This window comes from Pezoporus occidentalis, unplaced genomic scaffold (genome assembly GCF_034315485.1).
Source record: "Pezoporus occidentalis ecotype Australia unplaced genomic scaffold, CSIRO_AGI_Poc_V1 ctg54, whole genome shotgun sequence".
NCBI classification, from domain to species: Eukaryota; Metazoa; Chordata; class Aves; order Psittaciformes; family Psittacidae; genus Pezoporus; species Pezoporus occidentalis.
Genome location: NW_026915877.1, coordinates 5,129,289 through 5,148,565, shown reverse-complemented (window position 1 = coordinate 5,148,565; position 19,277 = coordinate 5,129,289). Strand labels below are relative to the sequence as shown.

Sequence of the window (19,277 nt, the reverse complement as noted above, 5' to 3'; positions counted from 1 at the left end):
AACACAACCAAGATAAGCACACCAGGATAAGTGCATGGTAATCTTTCACTTAAAACACATGTGGAAGGACAATCCCTGTTACAGAAGTTGGCGTAACAGACTCCCTCTATCACTGGCAGAATTTTTGAGATAAGCAGGCAAGGAAAAAAAAATATATTAAATTCAGTGATATTGCTACCAAACAGCAACAGCACAACAAATACCCAAGAAAGGGAGCATCATCTGCTCTAGAAGTTATTCCCTGGGTCTTTCTTTTGTCCTCCTTGAGGGATGGTGCATGTTACTGGTTGGTGAACACACATTTTAACATCTTTTGGTCGCCCAAAACTTTTATGTCCTTAAAAAAAATTTAATTATTACTGGTAACTTCTAAAGATCAGAGTAATTTATTTTTGTCAGATGTGACTGAAGATTAATGGATACAATCAGAAATAATTTGGCGAAGATATATCAAACACATGAAAAGCAAAATTTGTTGTTAAGTGAAGCAAACATAATAAAAGAGCAAGTTCCATGAATGAACAGCAACAATACACAATTCATTAACCAAATGCCTAGGAATATTTTACACTTCAGAAGTCTACTGATATAATCAGACTATCTGGTAAAAGGATGAACAAAGATCAACTATAATAATTTCTGTATACTTTACAATTGCATGTTTCATAATATAGCTGAGGCAGAAGTGAAAAGATCCCAAGTTATATTTAATAATATACAGGAAAAAATCAACCAAGTACAAACTCAAATCTGGTTGTTTATCCTGCCAATGGTGCAGACCTTCCTTCTTTACTATCTCAAAATGATCACACCTTTCGGACAAGTATTTTCCAAATCGAACTACAAAACACCCATGGTGTTAGATCTTGACTCTTTATTCTGAGGTATACATACAGGTTAAAGAACCTGAAGAATTTTATGATTATCTACTATATTTTACACTGCATTTTTGTTTTTCAATTTTGGTACATAACCCACAAACAAGATCTACAAACATAGAATATAAAGAAATTTGGTTCTCTCTCTCATTGGCTCACTGTCCTGGAAATGACAACCAAGAAAACATGTTCCCAGACAAGCTTTTCTCAAAAACTCTTTTACATAGCTTTTTGAATAAAAATACGTTACTCGGGGGGAATGCAGCATTTTAGTAGAACAGGAGTTGATGCTACAGCCTCAATACCCATGGCGTGCTCCTCTCCATATCTGAAGATCTATTTTTCATTAAAACTTGTGAAATGACTTATTCTCTTTGAAAACTGTCAAATCTGATTGAACTTGCTGGCCAATTTCAAAGTTACTGTGTGAGGTGGATGACACACACAGAGTGGGCATTAGTGTCCTGCTTTTTCAACCCCTGAACAGAGCTTTTCACATGTCCAGCCAACTGCATGAAGTACAGGGCCCAGTAGATGTGCAGATGTTGCAACAACTGACTGCCACCACACACATTTTCAACTTCCTGTACAAGTCAGGTAAAAAGCGTTAGCTTAAACTCATTTCACCTTGAGTTAAAGCTACATGTAAAGTTAAAATCAATTCTGTTTCTTCTAGTACCAGTTATGCAGCTAATCCCCCCAAAACAGGAAACTGGAGCACAGATTCCACCTGTACCTTCAGACTGAATGGTGATAGCATCTTTCACTAAAAATCAAAACAGAATTCTCCAAACCTGTCACATACTGAGCAGCTACAAAGCATTAGCAGAATTTGCAGGTATCTCTCATGTTATAAGAAATACAAGCTGGAGAGCCACTGTGCCTCATATAGAAATCATGCTTGGCCCTTTAAAAACAGTTGCTAAAAGCATTGTGCAAGTCTTGCATTCTTTTTCCAGCAATTTTTTTCTTGAACAAACAAGTGATATGGGAACCCACTAAACAAGGAGCAGCAGAGAATAAGAAACCATCCAACAGCACCCAGTATGTTAGAAAACTGCATACAAACACCTAGACAATAAAGACCCTGATGAAAAAAAAAACAAAATGCAGTTATTTTTTTCTTCAAGTTCATTTTAGCTTCTGAGCAAAGGCTGTTTATAACCAGGCATTCAGAGTACACCTTCTCTATCTCCGAGTACTTCTGAAAAGCCAATTTGATAAACTTACTTCAAACCGTGTAATCCAAGAATAAGAATAAAACTACATTTTCTAGCCTTACCTCTAGTGACTGCATCTAAAGCACAGCCACATCCTGTTGCTCCTCCGCCTATAACAAGGACATCAAATTCACTTGTGGTCTGCAGTGTCAAAATTTGTTGCTCTCTTGTGGGGAGATGACTCTTCATTGGAACAGGCACAGCTTCTGCAGCCTGAACATTCACAAGGGTACCCTACAAAGATTAAAACCACACGTGAGGATCTGTATTTATTCTGTATACACACACATGTGTACACATACACAGAACCAAATCAGAGCATTTTCTATAACCATAAATGTTACAAATATTCCCAGTTGCTTTACCTATATTTAATAAAAATATTGTATTGAAACATTATGGAGCAACAAACAGTACTAAACACATAAAGTGCTAGCACACAGACTTCACCTTGCTTGCTTCAATATAAAGCTGTAGTCAAGGGCTACTACCTATATTAATGTTTCAAGGAATTGTCCTCTGCTATGTCAAGTGTTACAGGATGCTCATGAAGCAGTTTAATAAACAGACACATGGTTAGGCTCTCAACTCACTACCCAAAAAAAAACATCAAAGCAAAGGACTTAAAGTTGAATGTACATTTTATATTTCAAAATTGATTACTTGTACAGTGGCATTAATCTAAGCTCAGATTTGCTCAAGTTCATGAGACTGTGTGGTTTGTTGTGAAACAGTGTTATTGAAACACCAAAGAAACACTGTTTCCATGTCCTTTTTGAAAAGCTTCCAAGCAAAGCAATTTATGTCCTACAGCATGGTAAAATACAACTGTCTTTAAAGCGACAAAACTTAATAATGGGGCAGTTTCCAGAGAATTTCAGATTTTACTGCAATGGCTTTGATAATGTCTCTAGTCCTCTGCCTGATACTCCCGGAGCCACCTCTGCTCTCCATTTAGTGACGGTGGTGAGAAAGGCTACCATTCTTGCTCCATCAAGTAACAGGGACTATGGTTTAAATTTTAAGGTTTTAATCAGTTTCTGAAGGCTGTCTTCTGATAACATGAATTTAAAGTGTATCCTGAAAACCCTTACAGCCTCTATTAACAATCATATATTTCTTAACCTATATTATGAGCACCACCACTGTAAACTTACACAAATTCAAGTGACAAAATAGTACTTTCTTACTATCATCTAAAATAATTTCTTCGTCTAATCTCTTTCCATACGCTGCTTACAACATGCAAGCTCTTTCAATTAAGTTTTTATTTCCAAGTATTCCTTAGGGAAGCTGTTTAGTTATTTCTGTAACTCTATTGCCTACTGCATGGTTAACAGTGAATTACAATTCCCACAGAACAGCCCCTAAGCCCAGTCCCATGCTCCAAACACACCAGAGCACAGGTGCTGCCTCAGTGCTTTATGGTTGCTTGGCCCATGTTGTGTCTCCTAGAGGGACACTCCCAGATCACTGTGGTGACTAAAAGCTCTGCTAAAATAATCCACCACCTCCAGGTTTTAGGAACTCCAGCCACCTTCCCCGGCATGTGCAATGGGGAGGGAATATACACCTGCCATACGAAAACAGCCTGACTGACTGTCGTGGTTTAAACCCAGTCAGGTAACTTGTTCACTCACTCTCCCCCTTCTTTCCCTACCCCTACTCCCGGAGGGACGGAGAGGAGAATCAAAAAGAATGCAACTCCCACGGGTTGAGATAAGAACAGTTTAGTAACTAAGGTATAACACAAATCACTACTGCTACCACCAATAACAACAATGATAAAGGAAATAACAAAGGAAGAGAATACAACACCTCACCACCAGCCGACCGATAACTCGCCCCCCCAGCCTGACCAAGCTCTGACCCATACCTCCTTCAACCCTGCAGTCTCCCAGCCCTTCCGGCTAACTCCCAGTTACATCCCGGGCATGCCGTGCTGTAGTATGGAATACTTCTTTGGCTAGCTTGGGTCAGGTGTCCTGTCTCTGCTTCCTCCTGGCTTCCCCTCCTCCCTGGCAGAGCATGAGGCTCACAAAGTCCTTGGCCAAACCAAAACATTCTTGTTATCAGCTCTGCTCCCGAGCCGAAAGTCAAAACACTGCACTGCACCAGCTACCAAGGAGGAGAAAAATGACTGCTACTGCTGAACCCATGACATTATCCACCCCTTATTCCATACCATTCACGTCACGTGCAGATCCCACATTTCCAATATACTCTTATCTTAGTGCATGGACCAGTAGCTATAAAGCTGCTGAGTCCATCTGGTCCATGATGTCAGGCTCCATCTCTTGTAACAGTCAGAGCAGGAGAGAATGTGTGCAGTGTTCACACTCATGAATAACCTGGGCAATAGTGTCCATTGTTAAGTCCACCCCTAGATCTTGAGTCCATCTCTATGTTGCATCTCTGCTCTGATGGTCTGAAGTGCCATGGGCCCATCAGGCTTAAAATAATTCACTGTCCCCTTCAGCAGTTTCTGCAGCTTGCTGATGGGGACTCCATACAGCTGCCTTCCATCTCCGACACTTCCAAAGCACTGGAGGGGCCCAGTGGACTAGATACTTGCCCATACTGTCACACATGCCCTGCCACTCATGACTGTCCAGCCTTGGAGAAGACCTCTTGGTCCCCTGCATCGTCATCTAACCCCAGACAAGACCCAAACCTGACTCTGCTTAACTTTTGAGATCAGACAAAATGGTTGTGGGTAGAACACAGTCTGTGTGTGTGCCAACATGCTGATCCCCATCACAATCAGCAGGCAGGTCCCAAGGACACCCAAAGGCCATTCAAAACCTTCAGAACTCTCAAACGATGCTGCTGTACTTGTCACTGGGGCTGGTGTAGCTGCTGTGCTTGCCGGCTCTCCCACCGCCAGCTTCTCTTTTCCTGAGTCCAGCTCTTCCTCCTCTGCCTTGCTGGGAAATGCTGCGTGGTCTCCTGCATCCTCCTGGGGCTCGGCGGGCGGCTTCCGGGGAATGCTCTCGGACGCCGCGGGGCTGGGCTCGGCCGCGGGGCTCGGCTCCTCCGCGGGGCTCGGCTCCTCCGCGGGGCTCGGCTCCTCCGCCGCCTTCTCCCGCTGCTCGGCAGCCGCTTCCTTCCTCTCCTCGACCGCCCCGACCTCCTCCACCGGCAGCCGTTCCCTCGCCGCCTCCGGCCCCGCTCCTGCCGCCGTTTGGTCCCCGGGGCCGCTCTCCCGGGCCGGTTCGGCTGCCGCTGGCTCCAGGGCCCGCTCCCCCTCGGCTCCCCGCAGCCTCACGAAGATGGAGAGTAGGGTGAGGGCCAGGCCGGTGAAGAGCAGCCGGACGGCCAGGTGCAAGTCCACGGCCACGTCCGTCCCGCCCTGCTGCTGGATCCCCCCGGTATTACAAGTCATTGCCATAAAGCACAGTGAGACAAGAACCTTATCCCAAGCCCCACACTTGATAAACACTAATACAGCAAATACCAGATGGAGGTAAGTTACAACATTCTGAAACTCTGAGATCAAGAGGAAAAACTCTGAGAGCCAATAAATCAGCATTGTGACGACTGACTATTAATCCAGTCAGATCTACTGTTATCTCAACCCTTTGTGCCACACGTTGGGCGCCAAAAAGAACTGTTGTGGTTTAAACCCAGTCAGGTAACTTGTTCACTCACTCTCCCCCTTCTTTCCCTACCCCTACTCCCAGAGGGACGGAGAGGAGAATCAAAAAGAATGCAACTCCCACGGGTTGAGATAAGAACAGTTTAGTAACTAAGGTATAACACAAATCACTACTGCTACCACCAATAATAACAATGATAAAGGAAATAACAAGGGAAGAGAATACAACACCTCACCACCAACTGACTGATAACTCACCCCCCCAGCCCGACCAAGCACCGACCGATACCTCCTCCAACCCTGCAGTCCCCCAGCCCTTCCGGCTAACTCCCAGTTACATCCTGGGCATGCCGTGCTGTGGTATGGAATACCTCTTTGGTCAGTTTGGGTCAGGTGTCCTGTCTCTGCTTCCTCCTGGCTTCCCCTCCTCCCTGGCAGAGCATGAGGCTCACAAAGTCCTTGGCCAAACCAAAACATTCTTGTTATCAGCTCTGTTCCCAAGCCGAAAGTCAAAACACTGCACTGCACCAGCTACCAAGAAGGAGAAAAATGACTGCTACTGCTGAACCCAGGACACTGACAAAAGGTAAGGCAGTCACTTGCCACCATCTGCTCACATGCTGTCCTGGGTTCAGCAGCAGCAGTCATGTTTCTCCTTCGTGGTAGCTGGTGCAGTGCTGTGTTTTGACTTCCAGCCTGGGAACAGTGCTGGTGATACCGATGTTTTCCGTTGTTGCTAAGTGATGTTTACCCTGACCAAGGACTTTGTGAGCCTCATGCTCTGCCAGGGAGGAGGGGAAGCCGTGAGGAAGCAGAGACGGAGTGCCTGACCCAGGCTAGCCAAAGAGGTATTCCATACCACAGCACGTCATGCCCGGGGTGGGGGGTAACTGGGAGTTACCCGGAAGGACACGGGCTTCCGGGTGGGACTCGTTTCTTGGCCAGTGGTATCGTATTCTCTTCCCTTGTTATTTTCTCTTATCATTGTTGGTAGTAGCGGTGGTGATTTGTATTGTACATTGGTTGCTGGACTGTTCTTGTCTCAACCCGTGGGAGTTGCACTCTTTGGATCCTCCTCCCCATTCCTCTGGGAGCGGGGAAGGGGAGAGCCCCGGGTGGGGGGGCCTCGATTGCTCTTCAGCCCGGCACCACTCACTGGGAGTGAGTGAACAACTGTCTGGCTAGGGTTTAAACCACGACACATGCACAGCTGAACAGGTCCTGGTAGAAGCTACCCAAGGAATGTAGTTCCTCTTTAGCGACCAATTCATCAGGTGTCACAGAGCTCTGTCAGCAGACCTTGTGAGGGAATGGTAAAATTGCTTCTTGCAACACATCCACCATAAATTAACAGCCAGTCCAGCCATACACAAGAAGCCCGAGTTCAGATTATATGGTGTATGCAACCTAAATATTCGTGTTCAAAATTATTTCCTCATTCTTCAGCAGTGTTATGACTGAAACACATTCTTCCTCAATGTTGCTATCACTACAATACAACTGAAAATAAAGGCTAATAACTAGTAGCCACATCTACAGGAAATGCATAATCAAAAGTTAATTAATGTTCAAGTTCATCCTGTAATCATAGATTATATTGACTATAACGTAAGTAGCTCATACAAGTTACTTCGGATAGCAGCAACCACTTTCACTGCACGTGTATTATAATTCAATCAATAGAAAAGCTGGACTAGAGAGTGCTTTGCTTCGTGTTAAGGACTGATACCTTCCCAGAAAATAGCAAAACTTCAGATTTAAAACAACCTGAGTTTGGTAAATTATAACCCAAGCTCTAGTACCACCACTGACTTTTCCATGTCATGGTGCTTGCAGTCTCACTGGGGTCCCCTCCAGCGCAAGCAGTCCTGGAGCCCAGCCCAGAAGGCGCCTGGGCACAGGCTCACCTCTGGGTGCGTGAGCAGCCACACCAAGCACTCATCCAGGCTTAGTCCCTTACTACAAATTAGTAACGAAAGGTCTCCTAATTAGAAGCTTGTTTAAAACCACCACAACCCTCAGAGACAGACGCGCTGCCATCCCCAGGAGTTCAAGAAATTACAAGACACACACAGACAGCAGAGAGGTCGAGTCAAAGCAAAGCAGAGGTGAATCTTGATGAGCCTCCCAATCATAGTTTCCCCTCACTCTCACAGGTTTACACTAACATATGGCACCTAGCAAAGATCACTACAAAAGGCACAAAGTTTTGGACCTTCGAAGAAATTCAGCTTCCATGTTATTCTTCTGATCAATGAATTCTGCACTTTCTGGGTTGCATAGCAAATGCTAATGCCCAGCTTCCTGTATAGTCCCTGTTTTTACCTTGGTAAGCTGTGGCATTAAACATGCTTTTTAGTCCTGCACCATTACAAGAGGTCAGACAGCTGATGCCAATGTCCCAGCTTCCCTAAATATCACCCTGTAACTTGGAGACAACAGTGACAAGGAAGAAATTGTGAAGACCAAAGCCACCCACAGTTTAGCCTTGCATGTGTTTTGGCCGAACAAGTCAGCTACATACTCTGAACTTTCATGAGCTTTAAGAAAGCGAAACTCCCCATCTCAAAATTAGTTTTGCACTACATTTTCATACATGCCACCTTCTGCAAAACAAGTGACCACTTTCAAAGTGTGCAACTTCAGGAAGATAACAGAGCACAAGAAAAACAAAATTCAGAGTTCAAGGAGTGCTAGCATCATTTGGTTTTGACTGCAATTTTTGTTTTGATTTTTAAGCACATTATTTACAACAAATGGCTTATAGTAAAGCACAGACCAGAGTCCCAAGCAGCAAGCCACTGGCATAGCAAGAGGATAAAGATTAGTGCTGAAATACAAGCAGTGATTAACGCACCAGGAATTGATATAGATATGATTCATCTTGCTGTCAATTAAATGTGAGAGCGAAGAAAAGCTGCATACAGGGATTCCATCTGCAATAACGTGATTAGTTTGGCAGTGAACAAGCATGTTTACTGAAATAAGCAATTGCTGTTTATATCTACAATTTCTCAGGCAAGAGTTCCTTGAATGGTTTTGATTACACTCTTAGCAAGACGAAATTTGGTTTGGCAGTTTGAATTTAATCATAAAGTTATAAAGTGATCTAGTAATCCATAAGCAAGCATTCTTGTTAATTGGCTAATGTAAATCTCCAGGTAGGTTTGCAGAGTCAAATTCATCATCCTTATTCATAAAAAAATGTAATTAAACCCCCCCGATGCATTATCATATTATCACACTCGACTGGATTCACCTTGATGAGCAATTCATACTGACCACCAATGCACTTACACGCCAGAAAGAGAGCAGGATCGCCTGGTGGGCCTTGTAAGGAAGAGAGGGGGGTCTCTTACACCCCAAAACAAAGCACTGCTTTTCTCTTAATGATTACAGGGGTGTGGGAGTGGAAAAAGAAAATAAAATTAAAAACCCCTCATCTCCAGTTCAGACTTGGCACATCAAGGAATACCTGTGTCACATCAAGTAGTAGCTCGCTTGGCTTGATGCATTAAAATAAAGGCACAGAAAGCAAGAATATAGCAATGCAGTCAGCACTTCCAAGAAACAAGAGAAACTGGTCTTTCCATTTCTCCATCACCTTTAGCATTAGAAGCCCTGGTGAAACAGCCAGCAAAGGCTGGCTGTGTCACACTTGCCATACAGGTGTCTGAATATTTGATGCCAAATTAATCAATTACATATACAGCTGGTAAACTCAGAGGGGTCCAACTCCATCTGGGATGCAGCTCCCTTCAGGAGCTCATGACTAGGTGTTAATGTAGCACACATGGATTTCAACAGTTCCTGTATGGTCTAAAACCCATATGCGGTGGGAACACTGAAAAAGATGTAAGAGTCTAACTTCTGCTTTACCCAAAAACAGTTTAGGAAGGACTAGTTTTCTCAGACCTCTGCACTACCTGCCATCCAACTGCATCATTTTCTCTGGAAAAGGGTTTTTCTTTTTAAGCTAATCAAAAGCCTCCTTGTCAGTTATGCATGTGTCCTCCACAGCCTAGGTCAATGAAGCTGCACAGAAAGCTTGACCAGCTTCCTTAAGGGAAATGGTTATTCCATATGAAAGAACCACTCCTGTGTGTTGACTGAAAGAGGTTTTGCTTGAATTAAGTGTCGCTCCTACTTACTCCCTTACACATAGCATTATTAATTCAGTAAACACCCCAGTGACAAGGTTACTATAAAAGACACTGAAGTGCAATATTCATCTATCAGCTTACGCATTAAATTCACTAACAGTTCTGTCATGTCACCATATGTTCCCATCCTCCCTTGCTCAGCAGGAACTCCAAAAACCCAGCACAAGGTAAGGGCAATTTACTAAACCCCTTGTATGCCCACATATTGCATACATAGATACGGATTCTCCCGTTATATCACCTCAACTGCTGTTGCGGAAGCATGCTCCAAAATGTCAGCGTACATGCGCGTGAGCAGAAAAATAAGTTGGGGTAAAAATCTTGAAAACCAGAATAGATCCTAATCTATGGAGTGTTTTATTTCCAAGGTGTAAACACTTTACAGATGTTTACACACAGACAAGGCTAACTATGCCATTCTCCTCACAGGCAAGTTCTGACTCTCAAATCTAACAAGGGCAATTGAAATTTCAGCATCCAAAATTACCAATCCTTATCCCTTTTAGTAGGCAAACCACTCACTAGTATGCTTGACTAACAAGTCCAAATGACCTTTTACTCTTTCTCAAGAGCCAGAACTTTACTATCCTTCAGCTTCTCCCTTGGAGTTACCTGGGACAGCCAAATTTCACAGAAGCATTAACCACCAGCTGGATGAACATGGAAAACAAAGACAGACATATAAACTATCCTGTGTGTTCAGGATTTTTAGCCTGTCAAGGTCATTATTCTGTAACTGGGTGCCCCTAATTCCAAGACTCTAGCCACAGCACAGACATCCAGTCACTGAGTGAAGCAATATGAATGTGGGTAAAAAAAACTGAGCATTTTATTTCTGTCTTACTATGTGATGGATTCTGTTCTTGAAGTAACAACAGCTTTTCTACAATGTGTAGCCAATTAGTGCACATCTTGGGGCAATATCCTCTTCTGGCAAAGGATGACAAGATCTTTGCCCCAGCATATCTTTGATTGGCAGGCATTATTAAAAAGAGGACACTTGGGCCAGAGGACATGCCCACAGCTTAGGTATGTCAACACAACAAATGGACTGTCCTCCTTTGTGTCAATCCCTCCAGTTATGTTCCACCTGCTGCCCTATATTAGGTGTTTAAGGCAGCGGCTTTAAGGGATATCACGTGGGAAATGTGCAAGTTAGTACAACATGAAAACAACATGCTGTTCACTTGACAGATCCATTTGCTTACACATATGCTGGAAATTTTCAGATCCTTTGTAGGCTGATCCAATGCAATAGGTTTAAAAACTGGGGGACAAGCAGTTATTTCATTTTGAGACTAAATCCCTTCTGTGAAACTTTGGGGTTTAATCCACCTCTGGAAATTTACAATGGCCATCCAATCCCTAGAAAAATGGGAATGCCCTGAATTCTGGAGTACTACATATACGACGAGTGAGCTATCCAGATCAGTTTTCCCTTCCAACCCTTCCCTTTATTAAGCAGTCCTAAAATTTGAAGCTGCAATTCCTGATAATAATGAAGTCAGACTGTAAAATCCTGTGCTAAACACTCCAGAGAGTTAGAAGCAGTATTATCAGCTAGGTGCAAGACAGGCAGCCCAACAAGAAGCTCACTTTGAATGTGAAGTTTTATTTTCTGCAACACTATCTAAAGCCATAAGGATCCTGTCCTATCCACTTTCCAGCTAGGTTCCTCAGACATGACTCATCTCATTTGCTTTACTAATACCTCAGCTGCTGTTACTCCTCCCCATAGAAACAGTCAGAAGCTTCGGAGTATCATTTATGCAGACATAATACACACCTTCATGGAGCTCAGTGAAGATTCCCTCTCATTACCCACTGTTTTACCTTCAACTAGACCATTAAGATCCACTTCTGTTCCTATCTTCAGTTTGCTCAATTTGAATGGCAACTTACAGTAAATGTGTGGTAACTAAATCAATTCACAGAGTAACAGCTTGTCTAGACGAAGAGCTTACCGATTATATTTCTAAGGTGAGAAGCAGAAAGCACCACATGAAACAAGCACCTGCTCACCTAGCTGCTCACACTGATACCATCTCAAAGGAAGAAAGAGTTATTTCTTGGTCTTAAGCTTTTTCCAAACCTAGATTGAAGCAAATCAGGCCACAGCTCTGACTACACCTACTTCATAAGCATTTTACAGAACATTGATTGCAAATACTTCCGGACAACTGGAGGATGTCAGCCTCACAGCCCGCATTTAATGCACATTCCTTTATACTCATCTACTAAGTCTAGATGTGGTTATTTTACAAAACTCTAAATCACAGCACAACCGTGTTTAAAACAAGGAGGATTTATTTGCTTTAAGACAAAGAACAGTTGTTGATTCACACCAGCTCTGCCTAAAACCAGTTCACAACTCATGTTCCTTTTACTGATTTCTCCTTCTGCATTGAGAAGCAAGCTAAAAGAGCGTGGTGACGCTGAGTCTACTGTGAGAAGAAGATACGCCAATGAAGTCTGTTTTCTACAACAGCAAGAATCAATAGAGTAGGTATCTACTGCACTTCTTCCTGCTATGGCTACCTTAACAGCAAGTCTCCAACGTCATCCTTCATTGCTTGGGGAATTTATTCTGCCTGAGCCTTAGCTACCTGGAAGAGAGCACTGAACAGTGCTTTGAGCTTACCAGTGTCTGATTGTGCCCACCTAGACAGAAGCTGACGTCCACCAAAGCAACAGGAGCCTCACCACTGACTTCTGTGGCACAGATCCTACCCTCAAACAGCCTTCACCTTTCTGAACTGAGTAAGAGCTGGCACCATGACTGGTTTAAAGCTGAGATTTACACAGGTAGTGCTGTTGGTTTCACTTCAAGCTTGCAAGTTTGAAAATACTACAAACTCTACTTAGTGCTTACACTTCAGTGGAGGTTTCCACTCCTCCTGCACTAAGTAAAATCCTGAGTAGTACACAAAGGTAATTTTTTAAACAAGAAAACCAATTTAGAACAATCACACTTCCCCACTGGTTAAAGACCTACAACAGTGAACTATTGTTAATGCCATCCTCCAGATTAGCATCCAACAAACCAAGCTGACAGTCTCTTGGCATTCCTTTCCAAACAAAACTATCTGTATAAGCCTAACATACGCTCAAACAGATTTTAAATTTCATATTTTATCAGAAATCATAATTAATACTTACGTGTTTGTTTCTATACTGAGAAAATTGAGAGAGGCCAAAAACTGTTGCTATGGCACCTCCTCCAATGAGAGCAGTTCCTTTCACTGCCTTCTGAAATGCCATTTTTTACTGTAAGAGAAAAAGATAAAAATTAATAGGCAGTTTTACCATGTTAGAATCTAGACTACATGGAATAGATCATTTGTAGAAACTAATGTCAATGAAAAGTTGAAATTTAGGGTAGCAGTATATTAATTAGTGATTTTCATTGCAGTACTAATAATTTCTAAACAAAGTCTAGACAGAGGCAAGCCAGAGAACTCTTGATATTTGCTGTGAAAGCTGAATGACAAAAGTGTATTTAGATGCACAAGTAGATATGAGTACACACACACGATCTAAACTCTAAATACTCATATATGTGACAAGTGCTTTCAATCCCGTGATAACAGCAGAACAACACCTCATCGTCAGCCAGATGGCCACCAAATCCTTACCATAACAGAACAGACAATCTACTTGACAAGACCACCTTTAACTACCCTCCCATCCCACCAAACTATTTCTACAATCATATTTGCCTCACAGCACTCCATCTTGTTTTCCAGCCAGGAATTACCATCCCTGTATTCGCTGTATATCAGCAAAGCTTGTCCTACGCAGGAATGGCGGAGAAGCAATGCACTGCTAGTCAGGAAGTTGGTCCTTCAGTGAGAAGCAGCAGCAGCCGAGGCAGCAGACAAGATTAAGAGGCCTGAAATAAGCACAGAATTTTATCATCCGGCTACAGAGGGTTTAAAACTAGCCCTATGTGGGTCAGGCAAATTCTTAAAAGACCCACTGTTCAGATACTGAATGAAAAATTTGCATGGCACTGACCTGAATCTTAAGCAGGCACAACCTAATCCATCTTCCCAGGACCACAGCAGCTAGCCTCACATTAGAAACAACATACATCAAGTTTGAAAGACTCCTGTCAGCACTTCCAAGCCCTCCAGTTATGCAGACATCTTTGCCCAAGCCCCACGTTCACCCAGCAGTCTACGTACAAGAGATTTATCACCATTAAGGCTCAAAGCAGAAGGCGGCAAGTGTACAGCCCCATGCCAACAGCAGCGGACTTACAACACAACAGGACCAGATGGGGCCAGGAGCAGGGAGCAGCAGGGGCTCCCATCCCTAGCCAGGCAAGGGGTAGGTGCCAGCAGCCTGGCTGGGGTCTCATCCCTCACTTGGGTCCCCCAGGCTGGCCTGCTGCCTTGCTCCAGCACAGCTCCGGCACAGTATAGTGCCTCACCAGACACCTCCTGATCCAACGCTTCACAGCCCTCCCTCCACAGCTGCTGTCTGTCCTATCCCATACACACACCAGAACACATTGTAAACCATCACTTTCAGCAGTGTACAGCCTTCTTGTCAAGATTTGCAGCACACTATTTACAATTCCAGAGTTATTTCTTTGGCCTCATAAGTACAAGTAAACATGAAATACTGTATGTTACTATGCATTTGTACACATTTAATCTTTTTTCTCCCGTTTGCTCTTCCAGCTACTATAACTGTTCTTTTTTCTTAAGAAATACCCCAAACATGTTTAAGGCATAAGCCAAACAAGAAAGCTTCATTTTGAAGATGGTAAAGATCTTAACTTCATTCCCTGTGCAACACATTCAGTGTATAGGGAAATTCTATACATTATTATTACACATAAACATTTGATGTACAGATGTCGTATGCATGTGCGTTCTGCAAGGGATTATTGTACAGAAGGCTAAGACTTTGAGCTTCCCAGTTTTTTTCTGACGAGCAGCACGTGTGCTTTTGAAGGTTCCCACCATAACATTTGATTGTAGATAATCACATTCTCCATTATCTTCGTACTTCACGCTCAAGAAAAGGCCAACTTCCTCTTTCCTTTACATGACAGTGAGGAGTAAAAGTGAAAAGCAACAGACAAAATCCCTATAGCAAGGGAAGTTTCTGAAAGGGGAGTTACTGTGGAGGCCTGGCCTCACAAGCTGTGACACCTCCACAGAAACAGGGAGGTAAGTGCGAGTCTGAGACCCAGGACATCATTGCCAGCAAGGCAAGCAGCTGCACCGGCACCAAGACACAGCCCCAGCAGAAGCACACAGTGCCAGAGTGGTTGTCAGAGCAGAGGTGTCGATACTACCCTGCCCTTCCCACTCCCTGCAGAATGGAGCCTGGCACCGTGGCGTGGCTGCCTCTCCCTAAGGGTGCAGGGCTTCCTGTCAGGGTGACAGGGCTCCAACCAGCTGCCTCTGCAAGAGGAAAGGGAGCGCCCAGCAAGAAAGGCTTCCCATAGGAGTACCCGCCAGCAACCCAGCACAGTCAGCTCATGGGACAGCCACGTACACTGGGATGTAGGCTTGTCTCTCTCAGGAGTCCCTCTCCTGACAGTCTGGCATAAGTCCTGTACAACAGCATCTGAGCAATCAGATACGTGTCTTATCCCAGGAGCAGGATGTCTCAGAATCAGACCTTGTCCTGTAGGCTTATCCTCACCACAAAAAAATAAGGAGTAAAACCTAACCATCAGCCTACCCTAGATCTGTTAAGACAACCTTTTGTACTATCATTTCTACGTACCTGAAAACACCTGCAGATACTCATGAAGTCGTAACACAATATGAAATTCAATATTGCACAAGAATTAAAACAGCTGGAAAACTTGCACTGCATCACCAAACATCTCCTGCAAAAGAACTAAGACAATCAACATCAGCTCACATACTGTCTATAGCCACAGAAGCATATGGTGATGGCGAATACATACATGTAATACAAGCACGCTGTGTACTACACACACTTCTACCATAAGGTTTCTTCAATTTGCTAGAATAATAACTCATCTTTCAGACTGCAAACTGGTGACAGTCTTGAAGTAGTTTCACACACCTTACGCATCAGCAAAGGAGTCACTTCAAGGAAGAGTATGAAAGCCTTACAAGTGCCTGTTCTGGGAACACAATATGCTCTAGAATCCACAGGAGTTTAAAAAGAACAAATTAGCATCTTCCAACAAGCTGGCTCACATGTCTGCAGAGATACTGGCTTTCAACAAAACAAATGGAAGTGGATCCTTTCAGTGTTTTGCCAAGTTCAGTAAGAAAAGGTGATGGCTGAAGCACAAATCCCTACTTATCCCTGTTCAACTGAACTCTTCAAAGGTTCATTAGTCATGAACAAACTGAGTGCCACAGCTCAGCAGCTTGTGTGGGATGGCAAGCACAGCCCAAGGGGCTCCTGGTCAAGTGCTGAGCACTCTCTACCCCAGGGGAATCAGAGGTAACTGAAAGCCCAGCCAACGCTAATTGTTCCTTCTGGCCACCTGCCTCCTCACACCTTTTCTGAGACCTCATGCTGAAGACCAGGTATATACCTACCTAAGTTAACCCATTACAATTTTGCTGAGTGGGACTGAATTAGAGCAGTGCAAGGTATGCAAACCACTGACTAAATGTCTCCGTGATCACTGCCCACACCAGTTTACTTTTAAAATACAGTTTCCTAGGCAGCTTTGGAAGTAATTTATTTTTTAAAAAAAAAGGAAAAAAAAAACAAACAAAAAACACCCAAGTTTTTAAAACTGAAGAAATGATGTAGCTATTTTACCATTATGTCTTTAATTATGGGTCAAAAAACCCTTACTTCATCAACCTAAATCTGAAGTTGTGAATTACACTAGAAATATCATTGCACAGATGAAGAAAAAAAAGCACAAATCCCCCCAAAATTGCACAGCAGATTTCAAGTTGTTTGTACAGTAATGCAGCACAAACTTGTGGAAGTAATCAGAATTGATTCAGTACTCACTGCAATTGAGTTACATATATAGCCTTGTGCTCTTTTTCAGTCGTTTGAAGTAAACTTCCTTCTGATAGCTTTTTTGTTTAAAAAAAAAAACACAACAAAAATACCAACCCAACCCTCAAACAGAATATGCTCACATACTGAATAAAAACTGCACTCGGTGAATGCTAGGAAATAAGATAATGACAAATATTATGCCTGCTCTTTGTATTCAGAGAGCTCCATCTCCTCAGTTTCCACCTCCCAACAGGCCTCTGCAAATCGCTGGTGCAGTCCCAAGATCTCTGCTTTCAGCTGCCTCAGTTCAAGCCATCTTTTCCATGGCTCTCATTAGTACCAGCACCCTGCCATGCTAACATACCTTCCACAACCCCCACCTTACTGATGTACTCATAGGTGCCAACAGTTTAGTTATGGATGCTATAGGTTCTCATTCATTAGCTAGGATAAACACTAGTTCTTCTAGATAAGACAATTCATTTAAACAGCAAAAGCAACAAAAGCCCCTGTACCTCCACAATGCTTGCTTTGGTCCAGAAGGCTTTGAGGCATCTGTCACTAGCTAAACACAATACTACAGAGGCAAACAAATAGCTTTAATTTAACAGTTTCCTATGTAAAACTTCTACTAAGAGCTCAAATGCCGGTGCCAACTGCATGCAATAAATATTCCTTCCTATGTATAAAGGACAGTAAGTCTTCAGAAGTTAAATGATTATCAAAATCAAACAAAAGTTTGACTCCAAATTGGTTTCTGAAAAATTTTGGATTAAATACAAAAATCTTTAGAGTGGTACCTATTATAGCACAGTCTTCTGGCATACTTACCTTTTCCCCCTTTGAATTTCTACCAGTGACTCTTACCCTACAGAACCCAGCGCAAGCAACACAACACAACAGAACACACACAGAAGGCTGCATAGCTCCACCAGCACCCAGAAGTGCAGGCACTCAACCATGAGAAACCAAGTCTGGGGAACTGAAGCAGTGTTGCCTGAGTTCGCTTCCACTGCCTCCCAGACATGGCTTCCTCACATGAAGCAAGACGCAAATGTGCACTGATAAGAAAAGGAAAACACAAGAAAGACCTGAGTGTTCCTAAATGTCAGACTGGAAACCACAGCAGGACAACAGGTGCTTCAAAAGTAGTTTCAGTATGCAGTATGAAGGGTGGCTACAAGGAAAACAGAGACTCCCTGTTCACAAGGAGTCACATGGAGAAGACAGGAGTAATGGGTACTCTCTCCAGGTTATTCCTGGAGAGATTCTAACTGGACACAAGAGGAAAATTTTCCACCATGATAACAACCAGCCATTGGAATAACCTCTGCAGGGAAGTGGTGGATTCCCTGGCAGTGGACACTTTTAAGATTCAGCCAGACAGGGTGCTGGGCCATCTAGTCTAGGTCATGCTTTGCTTAGAAAGGTTGGACCAGATTACCCTCAAGGTCCCTTCCAACCTGGGATTCTGTGATTCAGCAAAGGCTTCAGATTCAGACCTTGAAGGGGCTTCAGATTGGACAGCCAAGTAGCACTCACGTCTGCTGTCCCAGTTTAATATCCTTTGAATACAGCTGTGGTTGCCCACATACTGTTAAAACTTGATCCAATCGTCCCATAGCTTCTTCGACAAATAAGCCCCATTTTTTCACGGCACATACAAGATGCACAGAGCTGTGACAAGCCTTCCTACTTACACAACTAGCTTACAGCAACTCAGAGGACACCACCACTGAGCTCCAGACACCACCACAGGAGGCATGAAAGCGCAGGCATGTAGGTACTGGGGGTCAGGATCACTCCTGCAGTGGGACCTTCCACCAGTCTTACTGTGGATACAGCATTCCTAACCACACTAAAATGACATTAGATATGCCACCAAGAACAGTTTGTCACTTTTGTTACACAAGATAACATATATAATATAAAGAAACAGTCAGACTCAGCACTCTCTATACAGGAGGGACTTCCAGCCTCAGCCATCAGCTCTGGGGAAGGGACTACCCTCTGTTTGCCCAATAGCCAGCTACAGGTGTTAGCTCTCCTCAGAGCCAATAGGCACAATTAACACAATTCTCCAGGAAAAAAAAAGCCAAACCCAAAACACTCCCAGGAGAGCAGCTGCTCAAATTGCCACATAAATCTTGCTCACCATCACTAAGAGAAGCTTATTCAAGGACAGAAAGGAAAATACAACTTACCATACACTGCTCCAACACAAAGCTAGACAGGCATTTGAACCTACAGATGGTGCTTTTATACCTAGAGCATCTCAATTTCATTCTAGGAACCTGCAAGCTCACATTTAGCAGGTATTGCAAGCAGGCAGTGCCCCAGACAAACAGCCAGTGGACAGACGGTACAGATGTGCCTTGCCACCATGTGCCATGCCAGCGCTCTGCCCCAACTCCTCAGTGGGGCTCCGATCACAGAGCAGGAGTACCTC

At 43.5% G+C, this 19,277-nt stretch overlaps 1 protein-coding gene across 2 annotated transcripts in view; it reads right to left on the bottom strand.

Annotated features, from left to right (window-relative positions):
* Nucleotides 1-19,277, bottom strand: part of GPD2 (glycerol-3-phosphate dehydrogenase 2) — a 66,772-nt gene that overhangs the window by 39,454 nt on the left and 8,041 nt on the right. For both annotated transcript variants that reach the window (XM_062637831.1, XM_062637830.1), the window contains exons 2-3: nt 13,019-13,126; nt 2,161-2,332 (exon numbers count right to left, since the gene is read on the bottom strand). In XM_062637831.1, coding sequence (XP_062493815.1) covers nt 2,161-2,332; nt 13,019-13,120 — 274 coding nt within the window. In that variant the 5' untranslated portion in view covers nt 13,121-13,126. The remainder of the gene's footprint in view (nt 1-2,160; nt 2,333-13,018; nt 13,127-19,277) is intronic.